The 18,222-nt window shown below is 39.0% G+C and overlaps 1 protein-coding gene across 1 annotated transcript; it reads left to right on the forward strand.

Moving 5' to 3' along the window:
* The first annotated feature begins 14,576 nt into the window (after positions 1 to 14,576).
* On the forward strand, positions 14,577 to 17,729 carry gas1a (growth arrest-specific 1a). The gene has a single exon (XM_052019998.1). The coding sequence runs from the start codon at positions 14,894 to 14,896 to the stop codon at positions 15,716 to 15,718; it is 825 nt and encodes a 274-aa protein (XP_051875958.1). The 5' UTR covers positions 14,577 to 14,893; the 3' UTR covers positions 15,719 to 17,729.
* Positions 17,730 to 18,222: the final 493 nt, after the last annotated feature.

Here is an 18,222-nt window from a genome sequence, read left to right on the forward strand (position 1 = left end):
AAACAAATGATCCAGATAAGAATTCGAACAGTCAATATTTTCCAGTGAGAAACATTATTTTAAAAATACTGTTCAGAGGGCTGTGAACCTGTTATACACACACAGAAGAAAGTGTTACCAAAAACATTTACTGACTAACAATGGAGATACTCTGAATGCTATTTCCCTGTAGCAAGTTTTCTCTGATCTGCATCCCCCGTTTCCACTGTCAGCCTTCTCTCAACAATGGCTAGGCCTCCTTGCTTTCTCTTCCTTCTATCTCAACATATCCCAGACCAATTTCCGCCATTTCAGTCCTTAACATTTAATATGACCACAAATTACATCTCCAACCCATTTCCCTTTTTTGAGAGGGTCCATCGGCTCTTCAAATCCCGTGTCATTATTTCATCATACTCACTTGTGGCTCCTTCATATTGTGGAGACCAAACATAGAATAGGTTCAGATGCTGTCCTTTACCTGCCTGTGGCTCATTGGTCTAAATCCTGTTCCCAATCTGACCTATCTGCCTTTGACCTCCTACACTGCCCCAATCAAGCTCAGTACAAATATTAAAAACATCATTTCACCTTCCTCCTGGGCATTTTGGAATACATTGACTGAAATATTTTCTTTAATAACTCCAGACCAGATTTCCTTATCATATTCATCCCTTCTCATTCCACTCCAATGCCTTAATTGCAGGGATTTTTAATGGATCTTTCATCTTTTTAGTTCATTTTTGTAGCTTAGGTGATGTCATCTTTGAGCATTATCCAATAATTTTCATTTGCCGCTTCACTACTTAAGCAACACATCCAACATTAGGTTAGAAATTTGTGGGCTGAACCTCATTTAGTTTTATTTTAACTATTTGATATATGTATACGCTGTTTGTACAAAGGGGAGTTCCAGCTGCCAGCATAGATGCTTCTCTGGAGGGCCCTCACAGGTGAAGCATCATCCTCGAACATAGAGAAATGCACATGTGGGAAGACCATCAACCAAAGCACAAATAGGATGGCAGACTCCATGAGGCCCTTCTGATACTAAAAATAAAGGGGAATTGGTATTAAAACAGATATGACATGAAAACAGGTTGTTTAGCCCAACCAGTCCATGTCAACTTTGAACTTCCACAAAAGTGAATGTTTGCAATTGCTTTTACCACCCAGTTTCAATAACTCTGCAGTCCTTTTATCTCTTCATTGCATTTTCAGTCTTTAAAATTTAATACGACCACAAACTACATCTCCAATTCATTTCCTGTTTTTGACAGGGTCCATTGCCTCTTCAAACCCTGTGTCACACATTCAGTCCAGTTATCTAATCTGATATTCAGTCTTCAACCACTAATCCTGAAAGTGAATTCTTCAGCCGTGTCACTATCTGGGAGAGGAGATTACTCCTATCCTGTGTTCTAAATCAGTCAGTATGGGAAGTTTACTTCTAATATTGTATCCACGATCATGACTCTGTGACATTGGGGCAAGTTGTTTAAATTCCGATGATCTGTCTCTTCGGTTCCTTACTTAAGCCACTGGCGACTGCTGGATGTGGGTGGCTGCCAAGATGTGTCTGAGGGCAACAGCAGATGATTTGTGCTGGTTTCAAGTTATTTGGAAACCAACTTCTCTCTCAACCAGAATGACCATAAATGGATATTACTGATTGTGATCCAGACACTGCAGCTTCATGTTTTTTGTTGAGTTTAGAGTATTCATTGCATCAGGGTTTGGTAGACATGAACAAGTGCTTAGAATAAATTTATAAATGTTTATGAATGCAAGATAAAAAGTTTTAATATATTGCTAGGCAAGTAGACGTTTACAGACAAATGGCTCAAAAGCCATTTCCATCCCTAAGTCAAACACTTGGGATTCCCTTTGCTGTATGCCCAAATTTAAATAAATTTTAATGAGGGTTAGTGGTCCTGCAGCTTTGAGTTTCCTTCTTGTTCATTAGCAAAGCACCTTGCATAAGGTAGAATGACAATTGTAAGATGCACCAGTTGGCAAGATGCGCTAAGCTCACCAACAGCAACTCTGTAGCTTATTCCTTGGACAAACTGGCCATCTCCCATTTACTGAGGTGTGTGGTACTCTGAGGGAGGAAGTCAAATATGAGAGATATGCAGCCGTCCTAAGAAGTAGCTATACAGTACAAACTCCAGCTATTGCTGTTTTACTATACCCTGGGTATGTCTCCCTCTGATCACCCCAGTGAAAATAAGGTTTGTTTTTACAGAATGCCTTTCACAAACTCTAGATCCTTCTTACTTTATTTAAATGGGAAATGTAGCAATTAACTTGCATACAAGGAGAAAAATTCTAGGTTTTTGGGTATAGTTGAGGTATAAATGTTATCCAGAACTTCTCTTCTCAAAATGTCGCCATGGTATAAATTAGGCTTTTAATTAATAGTTTAATTAGTGCAGCACAACATTGTGGTCTGAAGGGCCTGATCCTGTGCTGTACTGTTCTATGTTCTTTGTATGTTTTGCAGTAAGCTCTTAACTTAATGCCTTGTCTGAAAGATAGCACTTCTGACATTGTGGCAGTCCTTCAGTTCTGTGCTGATGTGTTAGCCTGGATTAGTGCACTACCACTGAATCAGATAGCTGGTGTAATAGCTGATTAGAACAGGTGAGCATTGGGAGACAGTAATCCAAAGGTTGATGGAGATTAGAATTAAACTTGCATGCTGCTCCCTAATCTCTTGGTTATTGCCACCAGAGAAGCAATCTTTTATTCTGTGGAGATTGCAGCATGAATTGCATTCTTCCTAGATGAACATTTTTTGCTGAATGCTGCAGGTTTCCTATACTGGAAACATGATATCTTGAACTTCCATAACACAATGTCATAGAGAAGGCCTTCAGATCTCTTTCTGTGAAAATGTGGCATCACTATGCTATTCCCTAATCACTTATTTGACGTGCAACCAGTTCTTGTGCATGATAATCAGCCAGTATTTACCCCCTATATTAACATAACTAACATAGATAATCTGGTCAATACCACAGGACTGTTTGTGAGATCTTACCATGAACAAATTGGCTGCCACATTTCCTGCATTACTACTGCAATTCAAGTAATGTAGCATTGTCTGTAGTCTTTACGGATCTCTAAAGGGTATGGAAAGCACTATATAAAGTGAGATTTTTTTTCCTTTCTATTAAAAGTTCTTTGAAATTGCTCAAAGACATTAAGCAGACAGCCCAAATGAAACCAAGGACTGTGCCAAAAGTGACAACAGCAACTTGTCAAAAAGCAAACTGCAGATGCTGGAAAGCTGAAATAAAAAGGAAAGAAAGTGCTGGAAATATTCAGCAAGTCAGGCAGCATCTGTGGAGTGGGAAACAGAGTTAAAGTTACAGGTCTGATGGAAGGTTTCTTTTTCCCCATATTTCCTGAAAATTTCCAATAGCAACTTGCATTTATGTAGCAACTATATCATAACAAAATGTCCCAGGGTGCCTCATGGAACATTATTAAAGAAAATTTGACATCAAATCATATGGAAAAATATTAGGACAAATGATAATGTTTTGTTTAAAAAAATTTGAAGAGGGTCTTAATGGAAGAAAGCAAGGTAGAGAGGGAGACAGGTTTCAGGACTAAATACCTGAACTTAGGGTTTTGACAGATTAAATGCAAGGGTCATTAAAAAACCAAAATTAGAGGTGCACAAGTATTGCCAATGGTTATAAAGATGGAGGAGATTACAGAAGGACAAAAGTGAAGACATCAACAGATTTGAAGAGTAAAAAATTTAAAAACTATATCATAACAAAATGTCCCAGGGTGCCTCATGGAACATTATTAAAGAAAATTTGACATCAAATCATATGGAAAAATATTAGGACAAATGATAATGTTTTGTTTAAAAAAATTTGAAGAGGGTCTTAATGGAAGAAAGCAAGGTAGAGAGGGAGACAGGTTTCAGGACTAAATACCTGAACTTAGGGTTTTGACAGATTAAATGCAAGGGTCATTAAAAAACCAAAATTAGAGGTGCACAAGTATTGCCAATGGTTATAAAGATGGAGGAGATTACAGAAGGACAAAAGTGAAGACATCAACAGATTTGAAGAGTAAAAAATTTAAAAACTAGGTAAGGCTTAACCAGGAACCAATGTAGGTTAAAAAAAAGCATATTGGTGATGGGTGGATAGATAAATGCAAATTAGGACAATGGGTAGCAAAGAATTTGATAACCTCAATTTACTAAAGATAGAACAAAGAAGGCCACTCAAGAGTGTTTTGGAGTAGTCAAGTCTAGAAATAACAAAGACGTGGATGGTTTCAGCCAGACTTAGACAAAGATGGAATCATGCCACATTATGGTGGTTTCAGCAACTGTATAACTGGTAAATTGTATAGATATGTTGTCTGAAGTTTATCTTGGGATGAAACACAACACCAAGATTGTGAACGGTCAAGTTCAGATGTAAAGAGGTACAAAGATGAGAGATCGAATCCATGACTAGGGATCAGAAACTGTAATGGGGACTGAAGGCAATGACTTTGTCCTTTACATTATTTAGGTGGAGGAAATTTCTATGATATGCATTTCTATTGTATGTTTGACATGCAATCTACCAATATAGAGATTTCATTGTTTCAGGTGCTAGTCAGGGACAGTAGTGAAAAATAGGAGGGAGCTAAGGATAAATCCTTGGGAGATAAAGATATTGACACAGGAACTGGAAGAAATGCCATGCAGGTAATCTTCCAGCTATGAACGGATAAAGAAGAATGGAAGTAGATGATTGGGTCCCATGCTGCTGGACAACAATGGGGTTATGTCTGAAGAAGATAGTTTGGTCAGCCAAGTCAAAGACAGTAGACTGGTCAAGGAGGAGAAGAGATAGATTACATTTGTTATAGTAATATAGTGTCTCTGTTAAGAGCTGCTTCAAAACTGTCATAGGGTAAAACCTGACTGATAGAATTCAAATGAGAAATTCAAGAAAGATGGGTATGAATTTGGGACACACTCAAGGACTTTGGAGAGGAAATGAAGATTGGACGTGGGACGATAAGCTGCAGGGATGCAATGGTGTAAAACAACAGATTCGAAGGAGAGGGGACAATATCCGAGGAGGGAGAATTATTAACTATATCAGAAAACAAGAGGACCAAGAGGGGAAGTTAGGTGGTCAACAGATTGACCGAAACGGAGTTGAGAGATTGCTTTACGTACCTGCTGCTCTCCAGCCTGATGCTAATGGCAATACAGCAACAACATCTTTAATATCAACTGCAATACAGTTACAACCTTTTAAAATTTATTTCATTGGGATATTTATTAGTTACCTCCACCTGTATACCTTGTGGATATAATGTATATTTTGCTCACGTGGTATTTGTCAAAATACTACATTGTTACATCCAAGTTTCTTGCTGTAACTCTGAACCTGAAGCTCTGTGTTATACATTGTCGACTTACAAAATATTATGTAGTCTCTTGATTTGCTAGCAAAGACTCTCAAAAATGACGGATGTTACTTAATGGATTTGAGATTTAAAATTAATCAAATTTATTTACATTTATTTGCAGGACAAAAATTGCATAATAACTTAAGTGTGGTATGTGTATACTACTGTAACTCAAACTAGAACTTAATTTTGTACATTTTTATAATTTTTATGAAATTTAAAATTAGGTTTGGTCCAAACTGATGAATTATCGTCGTCTTTAAAAACGCTTACTTTTTAAACAAACCCATGTTCAGCTGCATAATTAATATTTATTATTGCTCCTAAGGATATCAAAGTAGATGGAGACATATTTTAGTTATGTTTTAAAATGATTTCCAGTTACAATTATTGCAGCAGATTTCTGCTTGGTGATATGGAAACCCAGGGGGTGGTTGGCAATGGTGATGGAAGAGATTACTTTTTAAAATGGATATAAATTTTTGGCACAATTTGGACCAAAAATATCAGTTACACCCAAATTGGAAACAGTAATGTTAAATATTTGCAATCTGGGAGCCCTAATACATGAAACACAGGAAGTTAGCACGCTCATTGTTTATTCAGCCCTCAAGCTGGCTATGCAGTCTATGAGATAGTTGTCCACCTTCTTGTGGACTGCATGTTTATTAAGAAGATCCAGGAAGGGACGCAAAGGTCTTTATCAAGAGTCACCCTGAACAGATGCGTAACACAGGATTACGTGCGGTAGGGACTGTTGCTAGGCATGAACACAAAGGCAAGTATATCAACTCAGTGAAAATTGTAGATGGCCTGGCCAAAACTTGTTCATCTTCCAGTGCAAGGAGCTGTCTGCAATCAAATGCTGCTGAGAGGCACATTACAAGATTCAGGAGTACATGCTGGGGAATGCATTGGACCTTGATGCAACTGTAGCAAATACTTGTGAGGAAAGATCGGTGTAGGATCTGGGCCCTGTGTAATAACCCCTCAAAAATTTCACTGACAGAATGTTCGGGGTTGAAGTATTAGAGAGATATTGACATGTTGTAAATACAGCAATTGAACACAATGTTATGTTTGGTATAGTAAATGAAAACGATGCCATGTCATGTTTGTGTACGTGTATATTTTATGAATAAAGCAGACTTTTGAAAAAAGATGAGAGTAAACAGCTACTATTGCTTAAATGATCACTTTATTCAAATATGCTATGCAATAACTTTACCAATTTCATCTTATGTTAAAGGCAGTGTTACTTTAGGCAAGAGCCTGTGAGTAGGTAAAGCACTTTATTTAAAGTGAAATCTGTTCAATGGATGTCAAAGCTATCACATTAATTTGTAACATCAGTATTAAGGGAGCTCAACTGGGTTGAATGCATCCTAGCAAAACTATAATATTTTAATTTGTTTTCTTTAAATCTTAGACTAATTTGAGATCCATAGTAATTTTGTTGGCTAGTGTTTGAGTTGACTACTGCACGTTTTTATTTGCTGTAGATTATTCATGAAGTTATGTATGTGGGGATTGGAGACCATTTTGTGTTTTTACTTTGACCTACTGCCATACTCTGGTCAACTCAATGAGGTGCATCAAGCTTTATTTCTGCTGTGCGGACTGCATGATTACACATCCAAACTAACATGTGCTGTGGTTTAGGAAAGTACGTCCATACATCAAAGGACACATCCTTGTGGTTAAAGAAGCACTTCCTGATGACTTCGTCGTCATACCTCTGAAATTTCCAGTCAACAAAGTGTAATTGGTAACCAGCTCATCTGTTCACAGGGCAGGGCCAGGAAACTCTTCACCTGCTTGTTAAAATTCTTTACCGTGATGATTGCAGTTCAGTTCCGACTGATTTGTTAAATATAGTGAGCAACTTGTATCTTGAGGCTGGTGCAGGAAACTTAAGACTTTCTGCATCTACTGATAATTTACCTTGTGAGACCTATTCCTGTATCATGGTGAGCGAAACCATAAAAGGAGGCTCTGCAAATAGATCTCTGTCATATTGTTCACTGTGTTTTTAATGATAAGAGGTCTAGCCAGCAATGATCATCAGTAAACACACTTTCATCTATGATTGCCTACGTTATGAATTATGTAGTCTACCTTTCACCACTAACCCGTCTTCACTCTGATATGCCATTCCTGTTGTATCTTATTAATATCTACACTTCACATCTCCATTGGCCCTGCAGTGTTTAGCATCCAAAAACATGCATCCGTATCACTGACTACCAACGCTTAATGAGTGATGTCTGGATCTGTACAATTGTTAGTACCAGAATGACTTTGAATTTATGTGAATTCTGGTACTGAGGTGTAACATTACTACTTTTAAATGCATAACAGCCTTAGATGCTGAACCAGGAGAATGAAAGTCAAATAAAAATCCTGCAGTTACTGCAAATCTAAAACAAAAACACGCTGGAAATACTCAACAGGTCGGGCCATATCTGTAGGAAGAGAAACAGTCAACAGTTCAGGTTGGAGGCCCTTCGTCAGAACAGAAGAGCTCCGGTAGTGTAGTGGTTAGCGTGACGCTATTACAGCGCCAGCGATCGAGGTTCGATTCCCGTCGCTGTCTGTAAGGAGCTTGTACGTTCTCCCGTGTCTGCGTGGGTTTCCTCCGGGTGCTCCGGTTTCCTCCCACATTCCAAAGACATACGGGTAAGTTAATTTGGGTTTAAAATGGGCGGCGTGGACTTGTTGGGCCAGAAGGGCCTGTTAGCACACTGTAAATAAAATTTTAAATTTTAGTTTTAAATGATGGGTCTCCGACCTGAAACACTGACTCTGTTTCTCTTGCCACAGATGCAGCCTGACCCGCTGAACATTTCCATCATTTTCTGAACCAGGACAATGGCTTATTTTCAATTCCAGAAGTCAGGCCTTCATAACCTGGGGGCAGCCTGTAGTCAGGACCCTCTGAGAGAATATTTTACGCATCAACCGTCTTAAATGGATGACCCTATATTTTGAAAATACATCCACTAGTTCCAGATACCCCAACAGGGGAAATATCCTTTCAGAATGAAATCACCTCTCCAATGAATATAGGGCCAATCTTCTCAATCTTTCTTCATACAACAATCCCTTCATCCCAAGAATCAACTTGGTAAGCCATCTCTGCACTGCCTCTAAGCCAGGTATAACATTCCCCAAGTGTGAAAAACAAAACTATACATGATACTCCATGTGCAGCCACACCAGCACCCTATAAATTTGGATCAAAACAAACCCAACATTTGAATAAGTTTCCTAATTGCTTGCTGTACCTGGATGCTAACATTTTGTGTTTCAAGTACTAGGACCCCTTGATCCCTTTGTATTACAACATTTAAATAATAATTTGCTGGTTTAATTCTTCCTTCTCAAGTGAACAATCTCACTATTCCCACATTCCATCTGATATCTCCCTGCCCACTCATTTAGCTTTATAAACACTTTATATCTTTGTCACAACTTGCTAACCCATTTGTATTTGCATTATCACCAAATGTGGGATACAGAACCATCAGTCCCTTCATCCGAGTCATGAATACAGATTACAATGGTTGAAGCTGATCCCTAGTTGCTCCTTATGAGTACTGATCCCTGTTGCTCCCCACCTGTTAACTGATTGTCAAACAGAAAATGATCCATTTATCCCAACGGTTTTCTGGTAGGCAGTCCTCTACCCATGTGATCATATTATTCCCAACTCCATGCACTCTTGTCTTATGAAATAACTTTTATATGGCATAATATTAAACATCTTTTGTAAATCTAAATATACAGTACTTACTGGTTCCCCTTAATCGACCCTCAAAGAACTCTTTTGTCAGGTATAATTTCCCTTTCAAAAAACACATTTAATTTGCTTGATTATTTTATTATTTACTAATTTTTTTTACCTTAGTTACAAGAATTATTTTTCAATTTATTTTTCCCTTCTTAGTGGCAATAAATATTAACATTTGTAGTACATTTTGTTTACAAAACCATCTAAGTTCTGCAGTTGGCCCCAAGATCCCCATATCCTGGGGTTAGGCAGGTGATCACTTCAATCCACCAATGATCTACTTAGATGACTTTCTAGCATAACTCTTCTATACAAAATGATGACAGCCAACTTTATCTTGTCACTTACCTCAATTTCTATAAATCTCTGGCATCCTGTCTTGGATGAGACAATTTTCTCCTGTTAAACATTCAGAAGACTAGAGGCATCATCTTTATTACTTGCTATGAACTCCATAATCTTGGCATCAATTCCATCTCTCTCCCTGTTCACTCGCTGAGTTTGAATCAGACAGTTCACAACCTCGCCATGCAAAAAGACTGTGTCTTTTTATCCTCACAACTTTGCATCCTACAAATCTTATCTCAGCCCATCGGCAACCAAAACCTTCATAATTTTATTGCTCCAGACATCAATTAGGAAGACAACTGATGTGTTGGCCTTCATTGGAAAAGGTTTTGAGTACAGAAGCAAGGATGTCTTGCTGCGCCTGTAGAAGGCCATTGTGAGACTGCATCTGGAGTTTTGGTCTCCTTATCCAAGGAAGGATTTTCTTGCCATGGAAGGCGGGTTACAGAGGTTTACCAGACTAATTCCTGGAGTAGCAGGACTGAAGTACGAGGAGAGGTGGGGTCCGTTAAGCCTATATTCATTAGCTATAGACTAAAAGGGGCTCTCACAAGAACCTGTAAAATTCGAACAGACTTGACACCATGTTTTCCCAATGGCTGGAGAGGGCAGAAATTGGGATCATGGCATCAACATACAAAGTATGTCATTTAGAACTGGGATTAGAAGAAATCGCTTCAGAGCGAACCTGTGGTATTCTCTATCACAGTGAAGGTCAAGTACTTGAGAAAAATATTTCTTGAAGCTAAATGGATCAGAAGATTATGGGGACAAAGAGGGACTGGGCTAATGAAATGGATGATCAACCACGATCATGTTAAATGGTGGTTTACTCCATTTGACCTCCTACAGCAAAAAAAAATGACCCAAAGACTAGATGGTGCATGGAAAGAGCACAGGTAGCTCAGTAAGTCACCGACAACTATGTTATGCACAGATTCTTTGGTGCTGTTGATGTCATCTAGAACCCAAACAACCAGGGCCTCACTTCACTAAAACCAAGAACAGGGGTGAACTCATCAGGGACAGACAGGCAATCCCCACCAGCTGGTACACTTCTCTCCTCAACCCTGTTTCTATCCTTGACTAAATCCCACAGCAACCTATTCAGTCCAGCTTTGCCACTGGTTCAGACTGGCAAGAAATTGAAAAGGCCATATCCCATCTAAAAAAAACAACTAGATCTTAGGGGTTGACAGCATCCTATCAATGTTCCAAAACTTTGCTATGAGAAGCTTCAGTCATGAATTCACATTGTCCGCAGCTGGAAAGAGGGAGATAAAGCGGGGTATTTCAGAGATGCCATAATTGTCTTGCCTGTTTACCTTTACATTTTAAGAATAATATTTCCTGAAATATTAGGTTGTCCTTTCTTTTCTCCCCTATGCCGACTAAGCCAAGTAGTTCCTTCAGCATTTTCTGCCTTCCTTCCAGCATTGCTGATGCCACAGTATTCTAACATGTAGTGATTCTTCAATCACTATCAGGTTGTCAGACTGATAATGGAGTCAAGAATAAATGGCAATTTAAAAGTAAAATTACCTGCTTGCTGCCCATTCAGAAGTGCCACGATAAATTATCCTTATTAACATTGATTCTATTTTCCTCTCCAGTCATTTGTTCAGCCTAAACCTGGCTGTGTGAATCTTTGTCATTCTGGTTGATTTGGAGCTGATCCTCAGGCTCCCCATTCCCAAGGATCTTCTTTGGCTTATTTTCTTCAGAGACCATTTTCCGTCCATCATGGCCTCTCTGCCTCTGAAATCCTCACCAGTGATTCCATCACTTCCAGACTCTCTTTCTCCAATGTGCTGACCTCCATCCTTTACTTTACCCAAAATCCTACACCCTGTTACATCAAACCCCAGTTGTCCATTATCCCTGCACTCTTCCATACATCTTAAAATTACCAATCTCATCTTCATAAATTTTCTATGACCTTGTTCCTCATTACCTATGGATAATTCCACCATTCACTCTCTTGTTCTTCCCCTTATATTTGATAGGAAAGCCTCCAGGTTCTTCAGCACATTTTATTTGGAAGAGAAACCCTAAATGGTGCAAGTCAGTTTACCTCTCTCCATTCTTTTAAAGTTGAAAATAGGTTAACACCTTGAAAAGCATTCTAACCCCTGCCACAGGCTTACTGACCATTCGACCAACTATTTCTAGTTCTGAAGAAGGGTTTTTGACCTGAAACATTAACTCCGTTTCTCCTTCCACAAATGCTGCCTAATCTGTTGAGCAATACCAGTATTTTTATGTTTCCAATAGGGAAGTATATGGGGACTCTAAGAATCCAATTAAAATTTGGTGTAAATGATTGTTGACATTGACAATACATCAGATGTTAATGACTGTGCAACTGTTGCCAAACAAATTGTATTTGTTTCATATTTAACGTAGATTATTTTTAATGATTTTAGTAGCAACTTTTGTAGTGATGTGTTGTTATAGAAGTACCTAATTTTTAATGAGAATAGCACAACTTTGGATTTGTGGCAACTCATACCATGTAGCAGCTAGAAATCTGTCATTGTCTTGTTTCATTGTTGACTTGCAAATTGAAAATTAGTCATTTTATTGGAAATATTAATTGGATAATAGTCTGCCAATCTACCCTGCCCAACAATTATAAATGCAATTTGCAATTACAATATAAAAATATGCTGTGTACCTAAAACAAAATAGAATTGAAATTGCTTGAAGTGTATGGCAGGTCAGTCAGCATCTATGGGGGGAGAAAAACAGGGATATCAAAACATGTACCCAAAACATTAATTTGTCCATTCTTTCCATTAACTGTCCTGCCCACTGCTTTGTGCCATGCTTGGTAAGCAGCTGTTTCAGTATTAATCACACACATACATATGGGTTATTAACTCGCTTGAGTGCGAAACATATTTTCAGCATTGCTGTCAGAAAACAAAGGTAACAATAATTGTTTGCATTTTTAAATTTGGCGTATTCTGTATAATGTCCCATAACCTCTTAAGTCTTTATATCCTTAAAACTAGTGACTGGAATACTGCTGCAATAGTTAAAAATAGACCCCTGGATTCCGCAGATTCCTTGGTTAACATACAATATTCATCTCCTTTCACCTGCTTTAAGTTACATGAAACCAATTATTGTGGAGTCCTGTTGGCCTCAAAAATGCATTGCTTCATGTTTTCATGCCATTATCAGCATGCCGTGTACTTATACAGTTTCTGTATAATTTCCAAATCCCAAGTGACGACCCCTGCAGCCAAATCACCACAGGAAGTTCATTCTAAACCATTTAGCAAGAGAAGAACTTTGGATCTTTGCCTGTAAGTAAATGCATGGCATCAAATTACATTCATCCGCTTCTGTTTCTTTTGCGTATTTAATCAACTGTGGTGTTTAAATAAAGAAACAGTGTAATTATTATTTTCACTAAAGCAAAATGTTGTTTGAAATTAAGTCCACAATTCTGCATCTTACTGCTCTTTTTAAACTAAGTATATTAGCTCCAGATATTCATTATGTAAGCATATATTACTGTACTCATCATACAGGTGCTATCATGAAAGCTGTTAATTTTGGTTAACCATTTATTATGGTAACTTTCTATAAATAATTATTTTCCTACAACTGTTAATGTGATTTGTTTTAAAAATGTTACTGTTTATTAGTGAATTGAAAATATGTGTGAAAGGAACACTAATTAGTTGTACCATATACTTTAAAGTCTAGTTATCAATGCATGTATTTATTATAGAAACTGTTAGTCTCCCAAAGCATCTCATTATCCAAAGGATCTTGCTGCCACATCCAATATAAAAAACCATACTTAGAGTGGGGCATTTTACAATTGCAGCAAAATTATTTACTTTCCTTTCAATTTACTTAAGATTTTATGCATGGGGGGGGTGCATATTCTCATCTGGAGACAGTAACCTTCAAATCACTTTCTGATAAGAACATTGCGCAAAATCTTAAAGAATGTTCTGTTTATTTTTTTCATTTCCTTTCTTCCCAAACAACACAAACAAGGCCACACAAGTTGTATCGAATTTGTGAATTAAAAACCTTTGAAGGTACCAGTGACGTCACAAACACGCATGGCCGTTTCCATGGAAATTAACCTACCTGGGGTTCGGAGCCAATTGGAGAGAAAGAATGAATGAGATTTTGAAAAGTGAAAGTGGAAACCGAGAGATGCAATTAAAGGAATGTGAAATGAGAAAAGGAATAATGACCCGAATTAATAAGCAAACCACGATAAGATCAAAGAGCGAGCAAAGTACACTCAAACTTTCCAAATCAGATTTTAATCCAAATTATTTCCATTTTCTAAATAGGCAGCATGCTTATTGTGCGACCGTTAGTTTATATTCTTTAAAGAGTTGATAAGAAACTTGGAACATGTTTGCAAGAGCCTGCATTCCTTAAGTTTGCTGGAAAAGGTGGAACCGGAAATTCAGCAAGAAAGAGAACGGGTCCAACCTTGTGGAGTAAGACGGGGAAACGGCAATCCCATGGAGGACAGAACAAATTACAGTTATTGCACATACCAGGCTTGCACTAAGAGACACACACACAGAGCACCGCGCAAATTCCCAGGGCCGGGCCACAGCATCCGGCGGGAATTTACAAAAGAATGCAGACTCCGCAGGAAGCTGTCGCTGTTCCTGAATCCCGGATTCCGATTGGCTGAAATAACAATCACTCATAGGCTCCACCTTACAAAAATAAGGTTGTGCTGGGTGAAGAGATACCAGCCAATATGATCTTGTGGTATAAGTATTGAGGGCGGGATTGGAGCTATCAGCCAGTGGTATCTCTCAGGATAATACAGAGGGAGGGAGGAATAACTGTTCGCCTATGGTACCTCAAACAGTTAGAAAAGAGGGCGGGTGATAGAGATATTAGCCAATCGTAGCTTGATCTCCAAGTAAAGAGGGCGGGACTTGAAACTGTCAGCCAATGGTAGCTCGCGGTACAAACATCGGAGGCGGGGAATGGAGCAAGGCTATGTCGGGGCTGTTCTGCTGGTTGTTTGCAGCTTGTTGAATATATTAGGATTCGCTGCCGAAGTAATTAGAGCACGTTGGGTTTTTTTTTGTGTGGGGAGGAGGGAAGTCCGCTGTAAAAAGAAACGGAGCCAAACTCTTCGAAGCATTACATGCAGTGTGTTGACGGAAAAGCAGGCGAGAAGGACACAGCGTAAGAAGTTGTGGGGGAAATACTGAGAAAGAAACTCTTCACTGCGATTGCAGAGGACTTTTGAATGGATGCGTGACATAAACCATCCCTTATGCAAAAAAATAGCAAACTCCAAAACTTTCAGACACCAAGACGATGGCAAGTCTCGCTGGCTTGATCCGATTCGGGGGGCACCTTCTCGTCTGTTTACTGATCACTTTCAGCAATTCTGGCGTGCTGGCCCGGCGGATCTGCTGGCAAGCCATCGTGCAGTGTCAGGTCGAGCCCGACTGCAGCTTTGCCTACGAGCAGTATACTGAGGCTTGCAGGTCAGTGTTAAACCTGGAGACCAGGCGGTGTCCCAGCCACTGCCTGTCGGCTCTCATCCACCTCAACCAAACGCAGAACGGACCCATGCTGGAGAACTGCGACTGCGTCCAGGACGAGCTGTGCAAGAGCACCAAGCGTGCCATCGAGCCCTGCTTGCCGAGGACCCGCAACCGGGACGGGGTAATGGGCTGCACCGAAGCCCGCCTGCAATGCGAGATGGATTCACAGTGCAACAACGCCATGCGCCGCTACCTCCAGAACTGCGGCAAACTTTTCAACGGCATCAAATGCACAGATCAGTGCCGGGAAGTAATCGAGAGCATGCTGGTTATCCCTAAAGCCTTGCTTCTCAAGGAGTGTGTCTGCGACGGAGCCGATCGACCCATTTGCGAGGCGATTAAGGACAACATGGCCAGACTATGCTTTTTTGGACCCGAGCATAGCTCTGGCAGTAGCGGCTCGGACATGGAGCCAGATGAATACTGGGACTATGAAGATGATCCAACAGACAACGTTATCAGCTATGATGATAATAATAGAGGCACAAAAAGGTACGCTTCAAGCGCCAGAGGCTCCTCCACCGTCCAAGTGCCTAATGTTTTGACTTTGATGGCATCCATTTTACTACTACTACTGATGGCCCGATTATAATTGAACAATGCAACTTTTATATCCTTCTTCAATAAAGAAGCGCTGCACTGCCATCTTCAATATAAAAAAGACAATTCATAGACTTTTTATATAAATTTTAATTCTGGTAAGATTCGTTTGTATTTTTGTTTGCATCAGAGATACGGAATTAATCTCTGGTGCAACTAGTATAAATCTTATATGACTGGTGTTTTTTAACCAGTAGCTGTGTGTTTGTGTATAAAGTTACATTTGGAGAATAATTTATTGAAATATAGACTTAATCACATGGCTTTGGTTTTGCATCGAGCAGTAAGAGAATGCATTGATACTTTTACCGGCTATGGTGCAGAATTTCAATACTTTTTACTAAAGGGAAATTGATTTATTATGAACGATCGACGATTCGAATTGAACAATATAAGATGCGACATATAGATTTGAAAAATGTTTAAATATGTATTTTTGGAAAGCAAAAGATATAAGAAAATTGGCCTTGATAGAAATTGTTCTTTAAAAATATTTTGTAAGGTTGCCATTAACATTGTATTTTCATAGAAGCCATAAAGAGTCATCTAGTTTAAAAACTCTGCCCTAAGACTTGTGTGTGCATGTGTTAGATGGAAGTGAAAACGCTGGCGTTTCGCTGTTAATATTAATAAGGTGTTTTGCGAACTTTGTGTTTGAGTGTATAACAAACTAACTTTCCCAAACTTCCAGGGCCTTCACTTTTGCTGTTTTCACAGCTGACAGCTGGGTCGAGTTTTGACTTTCGATTAATTGGGTTTCTTCGTACTTTTTTTTGCAAGTTGCTTCAGAAATCATTAGAATGGTCACTTCATTTTTTTAAAAAAGTTAACATTGTAATGCAAGGGGAGGTGCAACACAGCCATTGCTCGCTATGCAATATTCACTAACATGCTCACTGTACACCGGACTCTTTAAAGAAAACGTTTCGAAAGAAACATTTAATTTTCTCTTTATTATGTTTCGGCGACTCATCTTTAATTGCTGCAAAATGCTGTCACAAGCTGAGTTCTTTACATATCTTCCAATGTGCATATCTTTGAGCATAATATATAGGATCGTTTGTTACAATTCATATTTTAACAAAAAACCAAATCGCCAATTGCTTGTGTTGTGGAATGCAGCCAGTCCACTTGTTTGACCCATGTGTATCCACGAGATGTCTACTTAGTTCCACGGCAGTGAGGGGAAAAGGGTCAAAGATGAGAATCACCACAAAAAAAAGCAAAACACATCGGAGAACCCATGCATATAATGTAATGTCTTCTACTCAGAGTGGCTTTGAGGGCATTCAGCCTGGGCTCCTGCCAGGGCTCCTGATCCTCACTCAAACGCCCTTAGATAAATAATTACACTCTTAAGCACCCGTCGAGTGCTGGTATACTTGACCTTGTAAATAAGAGTGTTTGCAGTAAGAATAAACTCCATCGTTTGAAATCTTTAAACATTTAACACAAAGCAGGCCCGGTCCTCTGGGGGATTGCCCGTGCCTTCTCAAGTAAGTCGCGCCACATCAGGCTTGCAGAACAAGTTTATTTATCTTTTCTCTTGCTGTTTATTTTATTCTTCAATGTTGCGGTTGGAAGCCCAGTCAAAAGTTTAACTGCGCCCACAAATAAACTTACTTTGGTTGACGGATTTGTTTAACGACCGCAACCCTATTATGCGGATTTTATATAAAGGGAAACCTGTATGCTTACATTTGTAACCGCTGTAAGTAGCTGTTTGCACACCTCTTTATATGTACTTTAAAGTGGGTACAGTCTTCCCGGAAGCATCTTTCCTCACTTCGCTTATAGATTGAAGTGAATTTATTTTTTCATCTTCTGCAAATATCAGCTGTTTTCACGTTATGACTCAATTTAAATTGGTAACTTTTATTCGCGCATCAACGGATTAATTGTAAATATAGACTTTGACAGACTTCCCACTTTGTAAATCTCAATTCGGATAAAAGTACCACTATAAAATAGAATCGTAGAATACTTTGTTAACTACCTGTGATTTTGACAAACCTGGTAAATATATTACATTTTAAAAGATGACCTGTTGACCCGAAGTGAAATCGTTGTTTGCTAACTACTGTCCAGGCGCTTTTAGTTTCTACTGTGTACATAGTTGGACTAATGGCTGTTTACGTTAGTCTAAGTATACTGAACATTTCCAATTTCCATTGAAAAGACATTTTGTTGCAGGAGACACAGTAAGATTTCCCCAGCAAGGAGTGAAGACATTAGCACTGCAAAACCTGGGGTCTAGCAGCTGGAGTGATAATTAACCCAAAGGATAAATGGGGACTGGTTTACAAGCGCCTGTCAATAGCATCTGCCTAAAATAAATCACGAGCCAAAACGCCTGGTAAAGAACGGAGTTACGCTGTATATAGCACTGCTTCGCCCTGAGAGTGCTAACGGGCATGGCAACTGTGAACCGGGGCAGATATATCGAAGAGAAGTGATCATCTTTATGTTTTACTTCGCTTCAATAACTAATTTTTT

The sequence above is a fragment of the Pristis pectinata genome, chromosome 7, assembly GCF_009764475.1.
Source record: "Pristis pectinata isolate sPriPec2 chromosome 7, sPriPec2.1.pri, whole genome shotgun sequence".
Lineage (NCBI taxonomy): Eukaryota > Metazoa > Chordata > Chondrichthyes > Rhinopristiformes > Pristidae > Pristis > Pristis pectinata.